The following is a 19735-nucleotide window of genomic DNA, read 5'->3' as shown; positions in this document are numbered from 1 at the left end:
ATGCCAATATGCCTGCCCGTGCCATTCTGCTGTACATCGGCGTGCGCCGGTCGGGAAGGGGTTAAACAGTGTCCCAACTTTTTTTTCCGAATTGGAGTTGTATTGCAGATCAGTTATGTGACTAAAGCTGTAGCCAAATTTATTTATTTTTTTAACTAGACTTCAGTTTTAACCTCGTGCCGACTGGACCATAGCTTAAAGACAGCTACAGCACGGTCGACTTATTCTGGGAGGGAGTCCTCCCACAATCTTGCTCCAGCGCCCCTGAAAAGATACGTGACGGAAGACCCGGCGCATCACGTTTCACAATCGCTCTGTCAAATGACGGAGCGACCACAACAACAAACCGGCGTCATGTCTGGTTCCTCTCTCCCCTCTCTGTACTGATCGGTACAGTGTGAGGGGAGAGGGGGAGGGATCGTTTGCAGCAGCGCTGTGGGCTGGATGTGTAGTGTCCACAGCGCTGCTCAGTGCCCATTCCAACCACATCCATATTCTGCCCATACACATCCATCCATCCATCCATACTCTGCCTATACACATATCCATCCGTCCATCCATACTCTGCCCATATTCGTCAATCCGTCCATCCATACTCGTCCATCCATACTCGTCCATCCATACTCGTTCATCCGTCCATCCATACTTGTCCATCCAAACCCGTCCATCCATCCTTCCATACTCTGCCCATACTCATCCATCCGTCCAGCCATACTCTGCCCATACACGTCCATCCATCCAGCCATACTCTGCCCATACACGTCCATCCGTCCAGCCATACTCTGCCCATACTCGTCCAGCCATACTCTGCCCATACTCTGCCCATACTCGTCCAGCCATACTCTGCCCATACTCGTCCATCCGTCCAGCCATACTCTGCCCATACTCGGCAATCCATCCAGCCATACTCTGGCCATACTCGTCCATCCATCCAGCCATACTCTGCCCATACTCGTCCATCCGTCCAGCCATACTCTGCCCATACTCGTCCATCCGACCAGCCATACTCTGCCCAGACTCGTCCATCCATCCAGCCATACTCTGCCCAAACTCGTCCATCCATCCAGCCATACTCTGCCCATACTCGTCCAGCCATACTCTGCCCAGACTCGTCCATCCGTCCAGCCATACTCTGCCCATACTCGGCCATCCGTCCAGCCATACTCTGCCCATACTCGTCCATCCATCCAGCCATACTCTGCCCATACTCGTCCATCCGTCCAGCCATACTCTGCCCATACTCGTCCATCCGACCAGCCATACTCTGCCCAGACTCGTCCATCCGTCCAGCCATACTCTGCCCAGACTCGTCCATCCATCCAGCCATACTCTGCCCATACTCGTCCATCCGTCCAGCCATACTCTGCCCATACTCGGCCATCCGTCCAGCCATACTCTGCCCATACTCGGCCATCCATCCAGCCATACTCTGCCCATACTCGTCCATCCATCCAGCCATACTCTGCCCATACTTGTCCATCCGTCCAGCCATACTCTGCCCAGACTCGTCCATCCGTCCAGCCATACTCTGCCCAGACTCGTCCATCCGTCCAGCCATACTCTGCCCAGACTCGTCCATCCGTCCAGCCATACTCTGCCCAGACTCGTCCATCCGTCCAGCCATACTCTGGCCAGACTCGTCCATCCGTCCAGCCATACTCTGGCCAGACTCGTCCATCCGTCCAGCCATACTCTGCCCAGACTCGTCCATCCGTCCAGCCATACTCTGCCCAGACTCGTCCATCCGTCCAGCCATACTCTGCCCATACTTGTCCATCCATACTCTGCCCAGACTCATCCATCCGTCCATCCATACTCTGCCCAGACTCGTCCATCCGTCCAGCCATACTCTGCCCAGACTCGTCCATCCGTCCAGCCATACTCTGCCCAGACTCGTCCGTCCATCCATACTCTGCCCATACTCATCCATCCATCCAGCCATGCTCTGCCCATACTCATCCATCCGTCCAGCCATGCTCTGCCCGTACTCATCCATCCGTCCAGCCATACTCTGCCCATACTCATCCATCCATCCAGCCATGCTCTGCCCATACTCATCCATCCGTCCAGCCATGCTCTGCCCATACTTATCCATCCGTCCATCCATACTCTGCCCAAACACATCCATCCAGCCATACTCTGCCCATACTCATCCATCCGTCCATCCATACTGTGCCGATACTCGTCCATCCATACTCTGCCCATACACATCCATCTGTCCATCCATACTCTGCCCATACACATCCATCCAGCCATACTCTGCCCATACTCATCCATCCGTCCATCCATATTCTGCCCATACACATCCATCCATCCATCCATACTCTGCCTATACACATATCCATCCGTCCATCCATACTCTGCCCATATTCGTCAATCTGTCCATCCATACTCGTCCATCCATACTCGTCCATCCATACTCGTCCATCCATACTCGTTCATCCGTCCATCCATACTTGTCCATCCAAACCCGTCCATCCATCCTTCCATACTCTGCCCATACTCATCCATCCGTCCATCCATACTCTGCCCATACACGTCCATCCGTCCAGCCATACTCTGCCCATACACGTCCATCCGTCCAGCCATACTCTGCCCATACACGTCCATCCATCCAGCCATACTCTGCCCATACTCGTCCAGCCATACTCTGCCCATACTCGTCCAGCCATACTCTGCCCATACTCTGCCCATACTCGTCCAGCCATACTCTGCCCATACTCGTCCATCCGTCCAGCCATACTCTGCCCATACTCGGCAATCCATCCAGCCATACTCTGCCCATACTCTTCAATCCATCCAGCCATACTCTGCCCATACTCGTCCATCCGTCCAGCCATACTCTGCCCATACTCGTCCATCCGTCCAGCCATACTCTGCCCATACTCGTCCATCCGACCAGCCATACTTTGCCCAGACTCGTCCATCCGTCCAGCCATACTCTGCCCAGACTCGTCCATCCATCCAGCCATACTCTGCCCATACTCGTCCAGCCATACTCTGCCCAGACTCGTCCATCCGTCCAGCCATACTCTGCCCATACTCGGCCATCCATCCAGCCATACTCTGGCCAGACTCGTCCATCCGTCCAGCCATACTCTGGCCAGACTCGTCCATCCGTCCAGCCATACTCTGGCCAGACTCGTCCATCCGTCCAGCCATACTCTGGCCAGACTCGTCCATCCGTCCAGCCATACTCTGGCCAGACTCGTCCATCCGTCCAGCCATACTCTGGCCAGACTCGTCCATCCGTCCAGCCATACTCTGGCCAGACTCGTCCATCCGTCCAGCCATACTCTGCCCAGACTCGTCCATCCGTCCAGCCATACTCTGCCCATACTTGTCCATCCATACTCTGCCCAGACTCGTCCATCCGTCCATCCATACTCTGCCCAGACTCGTCCATCCGTCCATCCATACTCTGCCCAGACTCATCCATCCGTCCAGCCATACTCTGCCCAGACTCGTCCATCCGTCCAGCCATACTCTGCCCAGACTCGTCCATCCGTCCAGCCATACTCTGCCCAGACTCGTCCATCCGTCCAGCCATACTCTGCCCAGACTCGTCCATCCGTCCAGCCATACTCTGCCCAGACTCGTCCATCCGTCCAGCCATACTCTGCCCAGACTCGTCCATCCGTCCAGCCATACTCTGCCCAGACTCGTCCATCCGTCCAGCCATACTCTGCCCAGACTCGTCCATCCGTCCAGCCATACTCTGCCCAGACTCGTCCATCCGTCCAGCCATACTCTGCCCAGACTCGTCCATCCGTCCAGCCATACTCTGCCCAGACTCGTCCATCCGTCCAGCCATACTCTGCCCAGACTCGTCCATCCGTCCAGCCATACTCTGCCCATACTCATTCATCCATCCATACTCTGCCCATACTCATCCATCCATCCATACTCTGCCCATACTCATCCATCCATCCATACTCTGCCCATACTCATCCGTCCATCCATACTGTGCCCATACTCATCCGTCCATCCATACTGTGCCCATACTCATCCGTCCATCCATACTGTGCCCATACTCATCCGTCCATCCATACTCTGCCCATACTCATCCGTCCATCCATACTCTGCCCATACTCATCCGTCCATCCATACTCTGCCCATACTCATCCGTCCATCCATACTCTGCCCATACTCATCCGTCCATCCATACTCTGCCCATACTCATCCGTCCATCCATACTCTGCCCATACTCATCCGTCCATACTCTGCCCACGCTCATCCATCCATCCTCTGCCCATACTCATCCATCCATCCATACTCTGCCCATACTCATCCATCCATCCTTCCGTCCATCCGTACTCTGCCCATACTCATCCATCCATCCGTCCTTCCATCCGTACTTAGCCATACCCAGCCATCCACATCAATGGCTCATCCATGCCACATCAGTTTGCATCCATGCTACTACAGTGCCTCAAAGTGTAATTGGATAGTCAAATTAGACTTGAAATGTATTCTCCTATAACGCCTGATGGTGCTCCCTGCATGTTGGGCCTCTGTATGTGGCCAGGCTGTGTAAAAGTCTCACACGTGGTATCGCCATACTCAGGAGGAGTAGCAGAATGTATTTTGGGGTGTAATTTGTGGTATGCATATGCTGTGTGTGAGAAATAACCTGATAATATGACAAAAAAAGAAAATAACTTGATTTTGCAAAGAATTGTGGGAAAAAAATTACAACTTCAAAAACCTCACCGTGCTTTTTTCTAAATACCTTGGAATGTCTACTTTCCAAAAAGGGGTCATTTGGGGGGCATTTGTACTTTCCTGGCATGTTGGGGTCTGAGGGAATGAGATAGCCCATCAGTACTTCAGGTGTGATCAATTTTCAGAGATTAGCACCATAGCTTGTGGACTCTATAGCTTTCATAAAGACCAAATAGTATACACCAATTTTGATTATTTTTACCAAAGATATGTAGCAGCATAAATTTTGCCCAAAATATATGCAGAAAAATCACTAATTTGCGAAGTTTAAACAAACAACATCATTCAAAGTGTGAGAGCACCAAAAGCTGAAAATTGGTCTGGTTAGGAAGGGGGTTGAAGTGCCTAGTGGTGAAATGGATAAGTGGAACTATTTTGCATCTAAGCACCACAAAATTAAATTTCTATTTAATTCAAACCAAAGTCTTCCATCCATCCACATCTCCATGCTTATTTTGCTGAGAAATCACTTTAAAAAAACACACATTTACTTCCTGCCCTCAGCCCAATCTTGCAGGTGTTTCATCAGATTAGGTGACCTTTCAGAATGTGAAGAAAAGTGACTTTTCTTCGCCGCCATCTTGCTACATACCCCACACTCCTCCACAGTAAGGATTCAGGGGGCAAGCGGACAACTTGTTACACCCAACTGCGTTTTTTCATCCTATCCAAAAGAAAGTTGGGGGCGGGGCGGGGCTGGGAGTTTTGTTTGGCATTACACTTCATTTAAACAGCGCTAGAACATTGTACAGAAAGATGAATAAGAAACCATATTATTTCAGAACAACATAAATGTACAATCAGATTTTGGATGCTATTTTCATTTTAAAGAAATCCATTCACTGTATCCAAAGTCCAGCGTTGACTCCCACTAAAAATGTGATGTGAAAACACAATGTGATGTTTAATCCGCTTGTTCAGTGGAAGGATCGTCATTTTCTGTTGATGCGTTGCTAAATTTTATTTATGTGTATTTGTTTTTGCTCAAGAGCACCCTGCTTACACCGCCGAGGAGTGTTACCAGAGGATTAACCGTAGTCTACGTTGTACCCTTAAAAGACGTCAAATTCCAATGGTTAAGTACTGTTTATTAACATACTAAATGGCTTGCTGCAAACCCACAACCTTAACACTATGATTCATCCAAAGTATATGTTAAAGCAGTATAACCAAGGCAAAATTGTGTTACATTGCAGCTTAGCAATTCTTGGCTGTGGTCTTTCTTTCTTCCTTTCTTAACCATTTAATATGGATAGGGGGTTTTCTTCCGAAAGGGAAAAAAAAACAATTACCATTGTAACTGCTTATAAAGGGTTAGCTGGAATGAGAAAAAAAAAAACATATACATACATACATACATACACATATATATATATATATATATATATATATATATATATAATAAAAACATTTTCTACCAATAAAAGGATTTATTATGCATATTTAAGCAACATATATAAAGTGAGTAAATCGTAAGCAAAGTACATCTACATGAGTAAGGCTGGTTACAGTTTCAGCTTGGCATCAATTAAACATGTAATTCAAAATGATCAAACGCAATCTTTTGCAAATGTAAAGTACTTACAATTCTTTGTAAAGTTAAATGATGACCACCACTTCTAGCAAATACGAAGGAAGGAAGTAGAAGGCATCATCCAAAACAAGAAAGGGAAGGGTTTAAAGAGAATAATAAGATCAAGAACGAATAGTCAGCGTTTGTATTGCTGTCAGACAAACCTTCCTTCACTTTCTCAATTACGCTACTCACTCTTACTTCCGTAGGTTATAGACATGAAACAACAAACACAAGTGCCATAGTGTACTGTTTGCATGTTTATTAAAAACCCCCAAAACAAATCCACTTACAAGATAAAAACTTTAAAACGGCATGTCTCAAATCATCACTTCGTTCACCGCAAATCTACACTCACGATGCTTCGCAGATTCGGCCCCTCCCCTCTAAATGCATGTCGGCATCTCATTGGCCTTCATCAGTAGAACCTACAGGGGATATCTCCTAAACCGTGCAGGTTTAGGAGATATCCAGTGTAGCTACAGGTAAGCCTTATTATAGGCTTACCTGTAGCAAAAAGTGGTTGTACAGGGTTTACAACCACTTTAATGATGGTTAACATTTGGAAATGTTTTATTTCCCAGAACTCAAGGGGTTTCAATAACATGTTGACTGCTGAAGCCACATTCAACAAAGATGTTTTTAATATACAAGCCTATAGTTTTAGACATAAGCATGGAGAGCAGCACAGCCCAGCACAATACACAGTGTTGATTTGAAAAACATTTATCCTCTGCCTAGCACAAATTGATATGTCTTACAAAAAGAGTGGGAACTAGCTAGCTAAAGGGTCTTTGAAGTCAAATCTTGATTGAAATGCAAAATACTTTACTTTACTTTACATGTCAATGCCAAGGCTCCTTGTCCTTTGGGCATGAGGACAATTGTTACACAATATGACTTCTAACAGAATATACAACCAAAAATATATATAATAACATCAGAAATACATGTTTTGATAATCCATAAATAAATGTTTGCTAGGGTAAATGGAATAGCCATTTTATTTATCAGTCAATTTCACAAAAATCAACTGCCCACCCTTCGTCGCCCCCCCATTCCCCCCCACAAAATTGCCAGTCTGGGGTTTTATTAGCTGCATTTGGCAACATTTCAATAATGTGGCTACATCTATAAAAGTTAGTCCAGCTGTTTTTCGTGCTATTAAGCTTTTGAAGCAAGCTAAATGCAAAGAAGTTATTTGCAAAGCAGCACAATTCATGGTAAAAGCAACAATACACATGCAAATCCATTTTACTCCATGAGGGCGTATTGAAAATGTAAATGCATCATTTCACATCTGAAAAAAAAACATAATCTTAAACTCCTGTCAGAAGTAAAATGCAAAGGCCCTTATATGTGTGGTTAAGCTGTTGCTGAGATTGCTATGTAACAGCTTTCCTTTTTTTTCCCATTTCCTCCAGGGTACCCTTGAATGCTTGGAGGAAGAGATGCTCTCGTTCTTCTCCGTCAGTCCAGAATCCGTGTATACTGCCATGATGGAAAACAGGTACTTATGCTATATTTTTCCTTACTGCGTTTTTAGTAGCATTTAATGAACAAATCCGCAATAAAGTAAAAAAAAAAAAAAAAAATCTGTTATTGTTTCTATCTGTGTGTTTAGTAATTATAATATTGTCAGGGTATTTATGGTGTTAAACTCGTGACAACATTGGTCCCTTCCAAGCCTGTTGACCCAGGCCTTTTGTGTTTTTTTTTCTTTGTTTGCCTCTGTTTACGAAAACGAGAGCAGACCTAAATGGATGTCAATGGACGATCTGTTTTTGCATCGGTTGTTAGGAGCTGGCACCCGCTAGTGTCTTAACAACTGACGACTCATCAGCTGCCAATGGGGTTCCCCGCTGACAGCTGAATGTAAAAACAATTGCCAGCTGCATTTCAGTGTGAACAGAACACATAGAAAACAATTGTTTTCATGTGCCATAGCTGTGGCTGGAGTTAATCCAGTGTGGGAAAATGCCAGTCACTGCAATATATGTGAACAAGCCCTTTACCACTTAAGCCCCGTAAGAATTTACCCCCTTCCTGACCAAAGCACTTTTTGCGATTCGGCACTGCGTCGCTTTAACTGACAATTGCATGGTGGTACGACGTGGCTCCCAAGCAAAATTGACGTCATTTTTCTCCCACAAACGGGGCTTTCTTTTGGTAGTATTTGACCACCCCTGCGTTTTTTTTTTTTTTGTTTTTTTTTGTGCTATAAACAAAAAAGAGCGTCAATTTTGAAAAAAAAACGCATTATTTTTTACATTTTGCTATAATAAATAGCCCCCAAAAATATGTAAAAAAAAATTTTTTTCCATGAGTTTAGGCCGATATGTATTCATCTACATATTTTTGGTTAAAAAAAATTCGCAATAATTGATTATTGATTGGTTTGGGCAAAAGTTATAGCGTTTACAAAATAGGGGCTAGTTTTATGGCATTTTTATAAAAAAAATTTTTTTTTTAAATGGCGGCAATCAGCGTTTTTTTTTTTTTTTTTATCATGACTGTGACATTATGACGGACACATCGGACATTTTTTACACATTTTTGGGACCATTGTCATTTATACAGCAATCAGTGCTATGCAAATACACTGATTCCTGTGTAAATGACGTTGGCAGTGAAGGAGTTGACCAGGAGGTGGCAGTGTAGGGGTTAAGTGTGTCCTAGGGATGTGTTGCTAACTGTGGAGACCATGGCTGTGTTGTGCACATCACTGATCTCTGCTCCAATCACAGGGAACAGAGATAAGTGTCACTTGTTACCTGGCAGAATGGGGAGATGTTGTTTACTATAGCATCTCCCCATTTCTTCCTCTCCATGAGGCGATCACAGGTATCCACGCGGCAATCGAGTCCGCGGAGCTTCCTGCGAGAGCAACCCCTCCGCCTCTTAACCACTTGCCGACCGCCGCACGACGATATACGTCGACAGAATGGCACGGGCAGGCATATGGGCGTACCTGTACGTCCCTGCCTTCCCGCGGGTGGGGGGCCCGATCGGGCCCCCCCCCGGTGCCAGCGGCGGTCGGTATCCGTTCAGGAGCGATCCGGGATGAGGGGGCGGCCATTCATTCATGGCCACCCCCTCGCAATCGCTCCTGACGAATGGAAGTGAAGCGTGACATCACTTCCTCTCCTGTAATGTAAACACAGGCAGAGGAAGTGATGTAATCTCTCCTCCGTGTCGGTATTTTTCGTTCCGGCACCGAGGAGAGAGGATCGGTGAGTTGCACCAACACGACACTACACAGTAGAACATGCCAGGCACACTCTCACCCCCCCTTCACCCCCCGATCACCCCCCCCCAATCACCCCTGCCCCCCCAGTCACAGTGACACCAATTGCATTTTTTTTTTGCATTGGTGTCATTTGTGACTGTAATAACTGTTAGGGCAGTTAGGGTTAGCCCCCTTTAGTTCTAAGGTACCCCCCTAACCCCCCCAATAAAGGTTTAACCCAGTGATCACCCCCCGTCGCCAGTGTCACTAAGGCTGGGTTCACATTGCAGCGGTTTATGAGAACGGATGTGATTCGCACCGCACTGCAGTGCAAATCACATCCGATCTCTGTGCGATTCGAGTTCAGCCATACAGATAGTATGGCTGAATTCGCGTCGCACCCGCCGCAAACTCGCACGGGACCCTTTTTTTGGTCCGCAGCAGAATCGGATCGCATGGGTGTTCACACCATGCGATCCGAGTTTGCAGATCGCACTGCGATATGCGAACTGATCTGGGGGTGTCATTAACATTTCACTGACACTCCCAGCAGTTCGCATAGGGCAGTGTGAACTGCCGCCGGGAGGCATGCGATGCGGGAACCCGCCGCGGATTCGTGGCATTCCCACATCGCTCCAGTGTGAACCCAGCCTAATAAGCGATCGTTTTTCTGATCGCTGTATTAGTGTCACAGGTGACGCTAGTTAGGCAGGTAGGTATTTAGGTTCGCCGCAGCTTTTTATAGCGCCAGGGACCCCCATATACTACCGCATAAAGCCCCCTGATTGCCCCCTAGTTAACCCTTTCACCAGTGATCACCATATAACTGTTACAGGTGACGCTGGTTGGTTAGTTATTTTTTTATAGTTTCACGGCACCCGCCATTTATTACCTAATAAAGGTTTAACCCCCTGATCACCCGGCGGGTGATATAGGTTTGAGGGTCAGATAAGGTCTGCGTCGCCCCAGGCAGCGTCAGGTTAGTGCCAGTACCGCTAACACCCACGCACGCAGCATACACCTCCCTTAGTAATATAGTATCTGATCAGATCTATATTAGCGTCACCAGCAGTTTAGGTTTCCCAAAACGCATTGTTAGCGGGATCAGCCCAGATACCTGCTAGCACCTGAGTTTAGCCCCTCCGCCAAGCCCAGACCAGCCCACCCAAGTGCAGTATCGATCGATCACTGTCACTTACAAAACACAACACACATAACTGCAGCGTTTGCAGAGTCAGACCTGATCCCTGCGATCGCTAACAGTTTTTCTTGTAGCGTTTTGATACAGTCGCTGACAGCCTAGGTGCTTTTTTACCTGTGAGTCTCACTAGTGTACCCCTAAATTTAGGGGTGTCTACTTTCCAAAATGGGGTCATTTGGGGGGGGGGGGGGTTGTGCCATCTTGGCATTTTATGGCCTTCAAAACTGTAATAGGTAGTGAGGAGTGAAGTCAAATATTTACGCCCTTAGAAAGCCTGAAGGCGGTGCTTGGTTTTCGGGGCCCCGTACGCGGCTAGGCTCCCAAAAAGTCCCACATATGTGGTATCCCCGTACTCAGGAGAAGCAGCAGAACTTATTTTGGGGTGTCATTTCACATATGCCCATAGCATGTGTGAGCAATATATCATTTAGTGACAACTTTGTGAAAAAAATAAATAAATAAAAGTTTGTATTTTTCCCGCAACTTGTGCCAGATATAAAATATTCCATGGACTCAACATGCCTCTCAGCAAATAGCTTGGGGTGTCTACTTTCTAAAATGGGGTAATTTGTGGGGGTTTTGTGCCATCTTGGCATTTTATGGCCTTCAAAACTGTAATAGGTAGTGAGGAGTGAAGTCAAAAATTTACACCCTTAGAAAGCCTGAAGGCGGTTCTTGGCTTTCGGGGCCCCGTACGCGGCTAGGCTCCCAAAAAATCCCACACATGTGGTATCCCCGTACTCAGGAGAAGCAGCAGAATTTATTTTGGGGTGTCATTTCACATATGCCCATGGCATGCGTGAGCAATATATCATTTAGTGACAACTTTGTGAAAAAAATAAATAAAAATAAAAAGTTTGTAATTTTCCCGCAACTTGTGGCAAAATATAAAATATTCCTTGGACTCAACATGCCTCTCAGCAAATAGCTTGGGGTGTCTACTTTCTAAAATGGGGTAATTTGTGGGGGTTTTGTGCCATCTTGGCATTTTATGGCCTTCAAAACTGTAATAGGTAGTGAGGAGTGAAGTCAAAAATTTACGCCCTTAGAAAGCCTGAAGGCGGTGCTTGGTTTTCGGGGCCCCGTACGTGGCTAGGCTCCCAAAAAGTCCCACATATGTGGTATCCCCGTACTCAGGAGAAGCAGCAGAACTTATTTTGGGGTGTCATTTCACATATGCCCATAGCATGTGTGAGCAATATATCATTTAGTGACAACTTTGTGAAAAAAATAAATAAATAAATAAAAGTTTGTAATTTTCCCGCAACTTGTGCCAAATATAAAATATTCCATGGACTCAACATGCCTCTCAGCAAATAGCTTGGGGTGTCTACTTTCTAAAATGGGGTAATTTGTGGGGGTTTTGTGCCATCTTGGCATTTTATGGCCTTCAAAACTGTGATAGGTAGTGAGGAGTGAAATTACAAATGTATGCCCTTAGAAATCCTGAAGGCGGTGCTTGGCTTTCGGGGCCCCGTACGCGGCTAGGCTTCCAAAAAGTCGACCACATGTGGTATCCCCGTACTCAGGAGAAGCAGCAGAATGTATTTTGGGGTACAATTCCACATATAACCATGGCATGTGTGAGCAATATATCATTTAGTGACAACTTTGTGTAAAAAAAAAATTTTTTTGTCATTATTCAATCGCTTGAGGCAAAAAAATAAAATATTCAATGGGCTTAACATGCCTCTTATCAATTTCCTTAGGGTGTCTTCTTTCCAAAATGGGGTCATTTGGGGGGGTTTTGTACTGCCCTGCCATTTTAGCACCTCAAGAAATGAGATAGGCAGTCATAAACTAAAAGCTGCGTAAATTCCAGAAAACGTACCTTAGTTTGTAGATGTGACAACTTTTGCGCAAACCAATAAATATACAGTTATTGACTTTTTTTTTACCAAAGACATGTGGCTGAATACATTTTGGCCTAAATGTATGACTAAAATTGAGTTTATTGGATTTTTCTAATAACAAAAAGTAGAAAATATCATTTTTTTTCAAAATTTGCGGTCTTTTTACGTTTATATCGCAAAAAATAAAAATCGCAGAGTCAGTCAAATACCTTTTAAAAGAAAGCTCTATTTGTGGGATAAAAAGGATGCAAATTTTGTTTGGGTACAACATTGCATGACCGCGCAATTACCAGTTAAAGCAGCGCAGTGCCAAATTGTAAAAAGACCTCTGGTCATTGACCAGCAAAATGGTCCGGTCTGAAAGTGGTTAAAGGGCAACATACAGGTACGTTAGTTTGCCTGTACGTGCCCTTCTGCCAATGTATATCAGTGTGAGGTGGTCAGGAAGCAGTTAAAGCACCTACAGCAGTGATGGCGAACCTTGGCACCCCAGATGTTTTGGAACTACATTTCCCATGATGCTCATGCACTCTTCAGTTTAGTGGAGCATCATGGGAAATGTAGTTTCAAAACATCTGGGGTGCCAAGGTTCGCCATCACTGACCTACAGTGTAAGTAGAAAAGCCTGACCCCCGATGGCAAAGTGGAACACCCTTGCTCTCTGTGGAGAAGTGGCCTTGTTACAGTGGTCTGACATGGTCCCCTACTGAGTCAGAGCCATAACTCCGATTGGAGAGCTCTGACTCAGCAGGGGGCATTGTGAGACCACTGCAACCAGATCGCTGCTTCCCCACAGAGAGCAAGGGTCCCACTCTGCAGCATGCAGGTGGGACACAGGCATGTCTTCTCAGGCTATGGCTGATTATACAATATTTTGCTTACATTTTGTTTTGATGATCCTAGAATGTATTTAACTAATTTAAACGGCAAGTTCAGTTGGGCTTCAAAGATTTTGGATGATTGGCAGTATTTAATAATTGTATATATGATCGCCCCCTAATTGATGTCTATAGTTACTGATTGTTTCTGGTTAATCCCATTGTTTTATACTGGATGCAATGCTAGTAGGATTTGCATGCTGCAGAGTGGGACCCTTGACCACTTAAAGACCGCCCACCGCAGTTGTACTGTGGCAGGTTGGCTCCCCTGCGCGAATCCCCGTCGTTGTACGTCGGCCCACGCAGTGGGTCGCGGGTCTTTCCCCCGGCGACCCACGGTCATCTAGTACAGAGGCAGAATGGGGATCTGCCTTTGTAAACAAGGCAGATCCCCATTCTGACAGATCTACTGTTCCCAGTCATCGGGAACAGTGATCGCTGTCATGTCCCTGGCAGCCCATCCCCCCTACAGTTAGAACTCACCTAGGCTGGTGGTCAAAATTTTTGAGGGGCGTAAACAAACGAAAAAAAAGCCCCATCAATTGCAGCCTCACTGTGCCCCATATCAAATGCAGGCCTCACTGTGCCCCAGAGCTGCACAATTAATTGTTAAAAAATTGTGATCTCGATTCATCCCCTCCTGCAGAGGTTGCAGATTCTTTCATATAAACAATTGGAGAAACTGCTCACTCAGCTGTCAAAAGAAAACATCTGGGCAGTCTGCTAAGTTTTTTTAACTTGCAACATTGTAACTATGCTTCCTTCTTAGATCAAAGGGCTTGAACTTCTGTGTAAATAAATAATCTGGGCAGACTGACAAATTTTCCAGGAAGTTTAACCACTTAGTTAAGTCTAAATCTTTTTCTGACACTTCTTTAAGTTAAAATCCATATTTTTTGCTAGAAAATTACTTGGAACCCCCAAACATATAAATTTTAGCAGAGACCCTAGGGAATAAAATGGTAATTGCTGCAATATTTTATGTCGCACTGTATTTGCCCAGTGGTCTTTCAAATGCAATTTTCACTTCAATTAATAAAAAAAAAAAAGAGAGAAACCGTAAAGTTAGCCCAATTTTTTTTTTTTGTTTTAATGTGAAAGATGATGTTGCGCTGCGAGAAAAAAAATTGTGATTCTCATTTTAGCCAGAATCGTGCAGCTCTACTGTGCACTTATATCAAAAGCTGCTCTCACTGTGCCCCATATGAAATGCAGCCCTCACTGCGCCATATGAAATGCTGTCAGCGTACCCCCTCCCCGCCATCTGTACTTGCCCTGTGGCGGTGGGACAGCTCCTTAAAGTCTTCTCCCGTCCTCTGCTATGATTGGATGCCTGATAGGCATCTAATCACAGCGCCTGTCATTTCAGCCAATCAGGTGACCAGTAACAGATCCGAGCACCTGATTGGCGGATTTAGTGGCAGTTTAGTGCTAGGAAAGGGAATATTCACTTTTTTAACACAGCTGAGTGACCTGCGAGCACCTAGCATGGGTGCCAGCCGCTGTAATTAAGGCGCCCGAATAGGCAGTGGCAGCGGCTATACATAAATCTATCTATTGGTGTTAGAGGAGTGGCTGGAGAGAGGGGGTGGTGCCCGTGCACACTCTTATGGACACGCCACCACTGAGTTAAACCCTAGATAGCCCCTAGTGCTAACCCCTTCCCTGCCAGTGTCCTTTTACATTGATCAGTGCAAAAAATGTCATTTTGGGGTCAGATTGTTCTGCCGCAATGTCGCAGTCTCGCTAAAAGACACAGATCACTGCCATTACCAGTAAAAACAATGAAAAAAAAGTCCCTAAATCTATCCCATAGTTTGTAGACATGATAACTTTTGCACAAACCAATCAATATACGACTATTTTTGGTAACAAAAAAAAGGTAGAAGAATATTTATCAGCCTAAACTGATGAATACATTTTTTTTATATTTTTGTTGGGATAAGTATTATAGCAAAAAGTAAAAGAATTTATCTATTTTTTTCAAAATTGTCGCTCTTTGTTTATAGAGCAAAAAATAAAAACTGCATAGGTGATTAAATACCACCAAAAGGGTACACATAAATTCAAATTTATATGAAATGTATGCTCTGTAAAATAGGAAACTGGTTTCAATGTATAATTTTAAATCTTTTTCCTTTGTGTTTTTTTTTTTTTTTTAAGTCATAATTGTTATCCTGTTAAATGCCATTCAATAATTTATACTGGTCATGAATTGTAGATAACCTGTACATGTCAAATATATAATTTCATCTGGTTTTCTCGCAGTTACCAGCGCCTCCTGCTGCACGCTGTGTGTCAGTACATGGATCTGGCCTCTGCTAGTAAGAATTCTGGGATTTGTATTGGGATGGGGTAGTGCAGGAAGGTCTGTAGTATATTATATGGATTGTTAAAGTGCTTGAAGTTTTTTTTTTTTTTTTTTTTTTTTTTTTTTTTTTTTTAGCTTTTTCAAGAATGTATGTATGTATGTATGTATAGGTATAAAACTATAGGTGTTTGTCTATTTACTATATGAATTTAGCTTCTTTCTTCGCTACTTAGAAATATGTATAAATAGTGGAACAAATTGCACACTTAAAGCTGAGCTGCAGACATACTGCTAAATATGCAGTTATAATACTTATGTGATTTGTTTCACTAAGGCCCCTTTCACACTGTTCTGTAGCAAAATCGTGGTAAAAATGCATATGCGTTTTTACCACAATTTTACTGTTTCAAATGCATTTTCCCTGTGATTATGGTGTGTATTTGGGCTGCCTGCTCCTGTGAAAAATGGACGTGACTCAAAAACGCAAATTGTGGGTGCAGTTTTACCACGATTTCTATTAATTTTCATTGTAAGCTGCGTTTTTGGTGCAGTTTTCAAAACTGCACCAAAGTTGCTGCATGCAGGACTTTTCGAAATGCACTGCATCCACAGTGCAGTGCTGTGAAAAGTCCAATAGGATTTTAAGGGGAAAAAATGCATCAGTGTGAAAAGGGCCCTTATTCGTAGAGTTGGAATTCTGCTCTTACACTCTCGTGAGGAAGGCTAGCAGGCTTGTTGGACAATGCAATAGCATCATCACTGTGATTAGGTCATCTCTCTGCTCCATCCTGTCTGCAAACTTCCTGAGTTCAGTTGGGGGCAATTGGCTCACAGTCCCATTTTTTTTTTCCTACCCTCCTGTATTTAAAGAATAAAATATTGTAATAGGAATACATAAATTAAATGGTGATCTTTTTATACATGCTTGAAGTTCAGCTTTAAAGAGGAACTCCACTTTTGTGGGAAGAAAATAGCAAATAAAAAAAAAAAATAGCATATATAATTGCGACTCAAGCCCTGTTGTAATTACATTTTTATTAAGATTCACCTTTCCTTTTCAATCTGCAGCTCTGTAATTTTTTAATTTTGCAATGTGGCTACCTTGAGGAGTTGTGTACCCAGAATGTGTACAGAACGCCCCCCCAGAAACATAATTTCCTGCTTGTGTGATTGACTTACTGATTTTCTACACTAAAATGAAAGTCAGATTTCAGGCATCCCCTGCAACAAAAATGTAATTTTTGGTGAGATACTCCTAATAGGAAATCGCCACTAAAGGAATGCAGACCCTGCAGTTTTCCTCATTAGAGCCCTGCATGTGTAGCAGCTGATTGCAAATTATGAAACCACTCCCATACAGATTCACTTTGCCACATAGATACAGAAAAACACAGTGATTTCTTCAGAAAAAGAAAGGTAGGAATTTGCATCAAAGTTTGTTTAAAAACCTTGTAATGTACATAGATCACCCAGAGGGGTATTCATTTTTTTCTCAACAAAAGTGGGGAGTTACTCCTTAAATATGAACAATTATAATTTTTAGTAGCATGTTTGCTTGTACAGCTAATGTTCAAATGATTTTGTAAACCGTTTTTGTGACACTTGTAATTTAGAAGAGAATAAATGCTGTCAGTACTGTCATCCTCATTTCCATTCTACTTTTTCTTATAGGTTCCGACTTCCAAGGCAAACGTCAGATGCGTGTGGTGAACAGGAACAGAGATTTTTGCCCCCCAGAATTACTTCTCTCCGCTTATCTGCAAATGAAATTCTGACCCATAAATAAAGTGGTGGCTGCTCGACAATGTGTTTTAAACTACAGGTCTTAATAACAGGGTACAAAAAACAGCTCAGTGCAATAATTCACAGTAACTTTAGCACAAAAGCTGACCCCTCAGAAGCTACTGTTTGGTTTCTATGAGTTATTGCACACTAGTGCTCTAATCCCTCCAGGGGGTTAAGCAGCCAATAGATGATTTAGTTTTTTCTTTGTTCTTTTTCTTTTTTTCAACCAGTGGGTTGAATGCAAAAAACTGACCAGATTCCCCATCCACACATTAATGGTGGATGGGGGAACCCCTCCCGCTGAGCGATTGTGTTCAGAATACAGTGATCAGCACTGCTGGCTATAGCAGTAGATCGAGCAGCATTTATCTGGCAGGCTGGTTGTATAGCAGTCGATTGATAGATCAACTTCTGTACAATCACTGTCCCAATAGACGGATTGAAATTCTGCAGTTCCTGCTGAAATTTGATCCATGTATGGCCGGCTTTATTTACATATATTGCATTTACTTCTAAATTTGTTTACAAACCATATAAGATGTACTAGTTGCATTAGAACCATTGACTGGTTGCTATGATTAAGGGTCTGTTCACACTAGTCCAGTCCGCTGCAATGCTTTAACGTATGTACGTTAAAATTTGTTGGTTTGTATGTTGGTGTTCGGTCACCCCATTCAGTTAAAAGGGATTCCCAACACGTCACAACAGACCGAAAATCATGCACGAAGTGTTTTGGTAGTGCACTGAGAAGGTGTATAGGGATGCTATTCAGAATAAATGGCATTGTATCAATGCACGTAATGCATTTTATTGTGCATGTTACCACATTGAAATGGTGTGAAAATGCCCCAAGTCGAATTTGTTGCTAAATGCACTATTTGTAAATAACACTCCTGGCAGCCTTTTTGCTATTACTTTGCACATGGTAGGCGTATCTTTCTTTGTATTGCTCTTGTTTCGTTCTGGGTCTAAAGCTGCTTTCTATTTATTCTTAATGCTCTTTCAGAACTTGGTATAGTCACATTTATTTATATCATGTTAAGAATTCTTTCTGACAGATGGGCCTAAAGTGGAATGTATTAATGTAAAATTGTACATATTTAATTGTATAGATGGCTACACAAACAGGCCAAAATCTCATAGTCCAGAAGATTGCATATGCTGAGACATACTAGATTAGTAACCATGTCACTGCCTAGGCTTTTTTTCTATGGATTACATGATTATGCCTTTTCATGACCTTTTACATCAGGGTTCACAATCTGTAAAATGGTATACTTGGCTCTTGATGCAGAATATGGTGCTATTTTGTAATACAAATACAAGTAGGGAGACACTGTCATGTATTTCCTGTTATCCTTACCACATTGTGGTATCTTAATCAAACTAATATTTTTTTTATAAATCTAGGCTATATTTTCAGATGTTAGGACTGAGTCTGTTTCCTTTTTCACGGTGCCAAAACATGTTTGGATGTGAATGCAGCTTTGAGACATTTTTTATATGATTTTGTTAAAACCTTTCAGACTTTGTAAGGATTGCATGCAGCCACCTGGTTTTAAATTACTTCTGTGGGTCGTGAAAATGGAGTGAAATCTATGTTTATGTTACCAATCAGTGTAATACATATGCCAAGACAATATCAACTGGAGTTTCTTGTGTCTGTGTCTTATTTATCATAACAATATCTATTCTATCTTGCTGTGCTCTCTATCTTTATTCCCCCCATTTGATATTTCTTATGTATTTACCTGGTACAGAACTTAGGGTTACTAAGGGCAATTTTTTGTTCCTGCCTGCTCCCGAGTTGTGTCTGTGGAGCTGCGCTCCAGAGACATACACAGCGCCTCTTGGCCCCACCAATAGCTACTGCTGCTGCCTGAGTCCCTGTGTGAAGAGGAAGAGAGTACAGTGCTGGATTGAGGACTGGTAAGTATTTAGGGAGCTGGGAGAGGACAGCAAGTTCTAAACGTAGTTTTTTTTTGTTTTGTTTTTTTACCTCGATGCAGGGAAAGTATAGGTGGGGTGCAGCGAAATACCACACTTGGTCCCACTGCAATGAAAAAACTTCTGTTGAAGGAATGCAGAAATAATTCACAAATAACCCAGTGAGATGGCAGCCCAGCTGGGAAAACTCACAGTTCCAACAGTGTGTAGAGAGCAGAGAGTAGCCAGATTGT

General features: G+C 43.9%; 1 protein-coding gene across 2 annotated transcripts in view; it reads left to right on the top strand.

The window, feature by feature from the left end:
- R3HDM4 (R3H domain containing 4) overlaps positions 1-19206 on the top strand; it is a 102790-nt gene extending 83584 nt beyond the window's left edge. Inside the window, exons 5-8 of one of the 2 annotated variants that reach the window (XM_077475648.1) lie at positions 5715-5800; positions 7723-7808; positions 15728-15783; positions 17442-19206. In XM_077475648.1, coding sequence (XP_077331774.1) covers positions 5715-5800; positions 7723-7808; positions 15728-15783; positions 17442-17545 — 332 coding nt within the window. In that variant the 3' untranslated portion in view covers positions 17546-19206. The remainder of the gene's footprint in view (positions 1-5714; positions 5801-7722; positions 7809-15727; positions 15784-17441) is intronic. The other variant, XM_077475649.1, reaches the window with a different exon arrangement.
- The last annotated feature ends 529 nt before the right edge of the window (positions 19207-19735 follow it).

This window comes from Lithobates pipiens, unplaced genomic scaffold (genome assembly GCF_037356315.1).
Source record: "Lithobates pipiens isolate NorthernLeopardFrog02 unplaced genomic scaffold, aLitPip1_a1.2 Scaffold_13, whole genome shotgun sequence".
Classification (NCBI taxonomy): Eukaryota; Metazoa; Chordata; class Amphibia; order Anura; family Ranidae; genus Lithobates; species Lithobates pipiens.
Note: the sequence above shows the minus strand (reverse complement) of the source record. Positions and strands in the feature narration are given on the sequence as shown.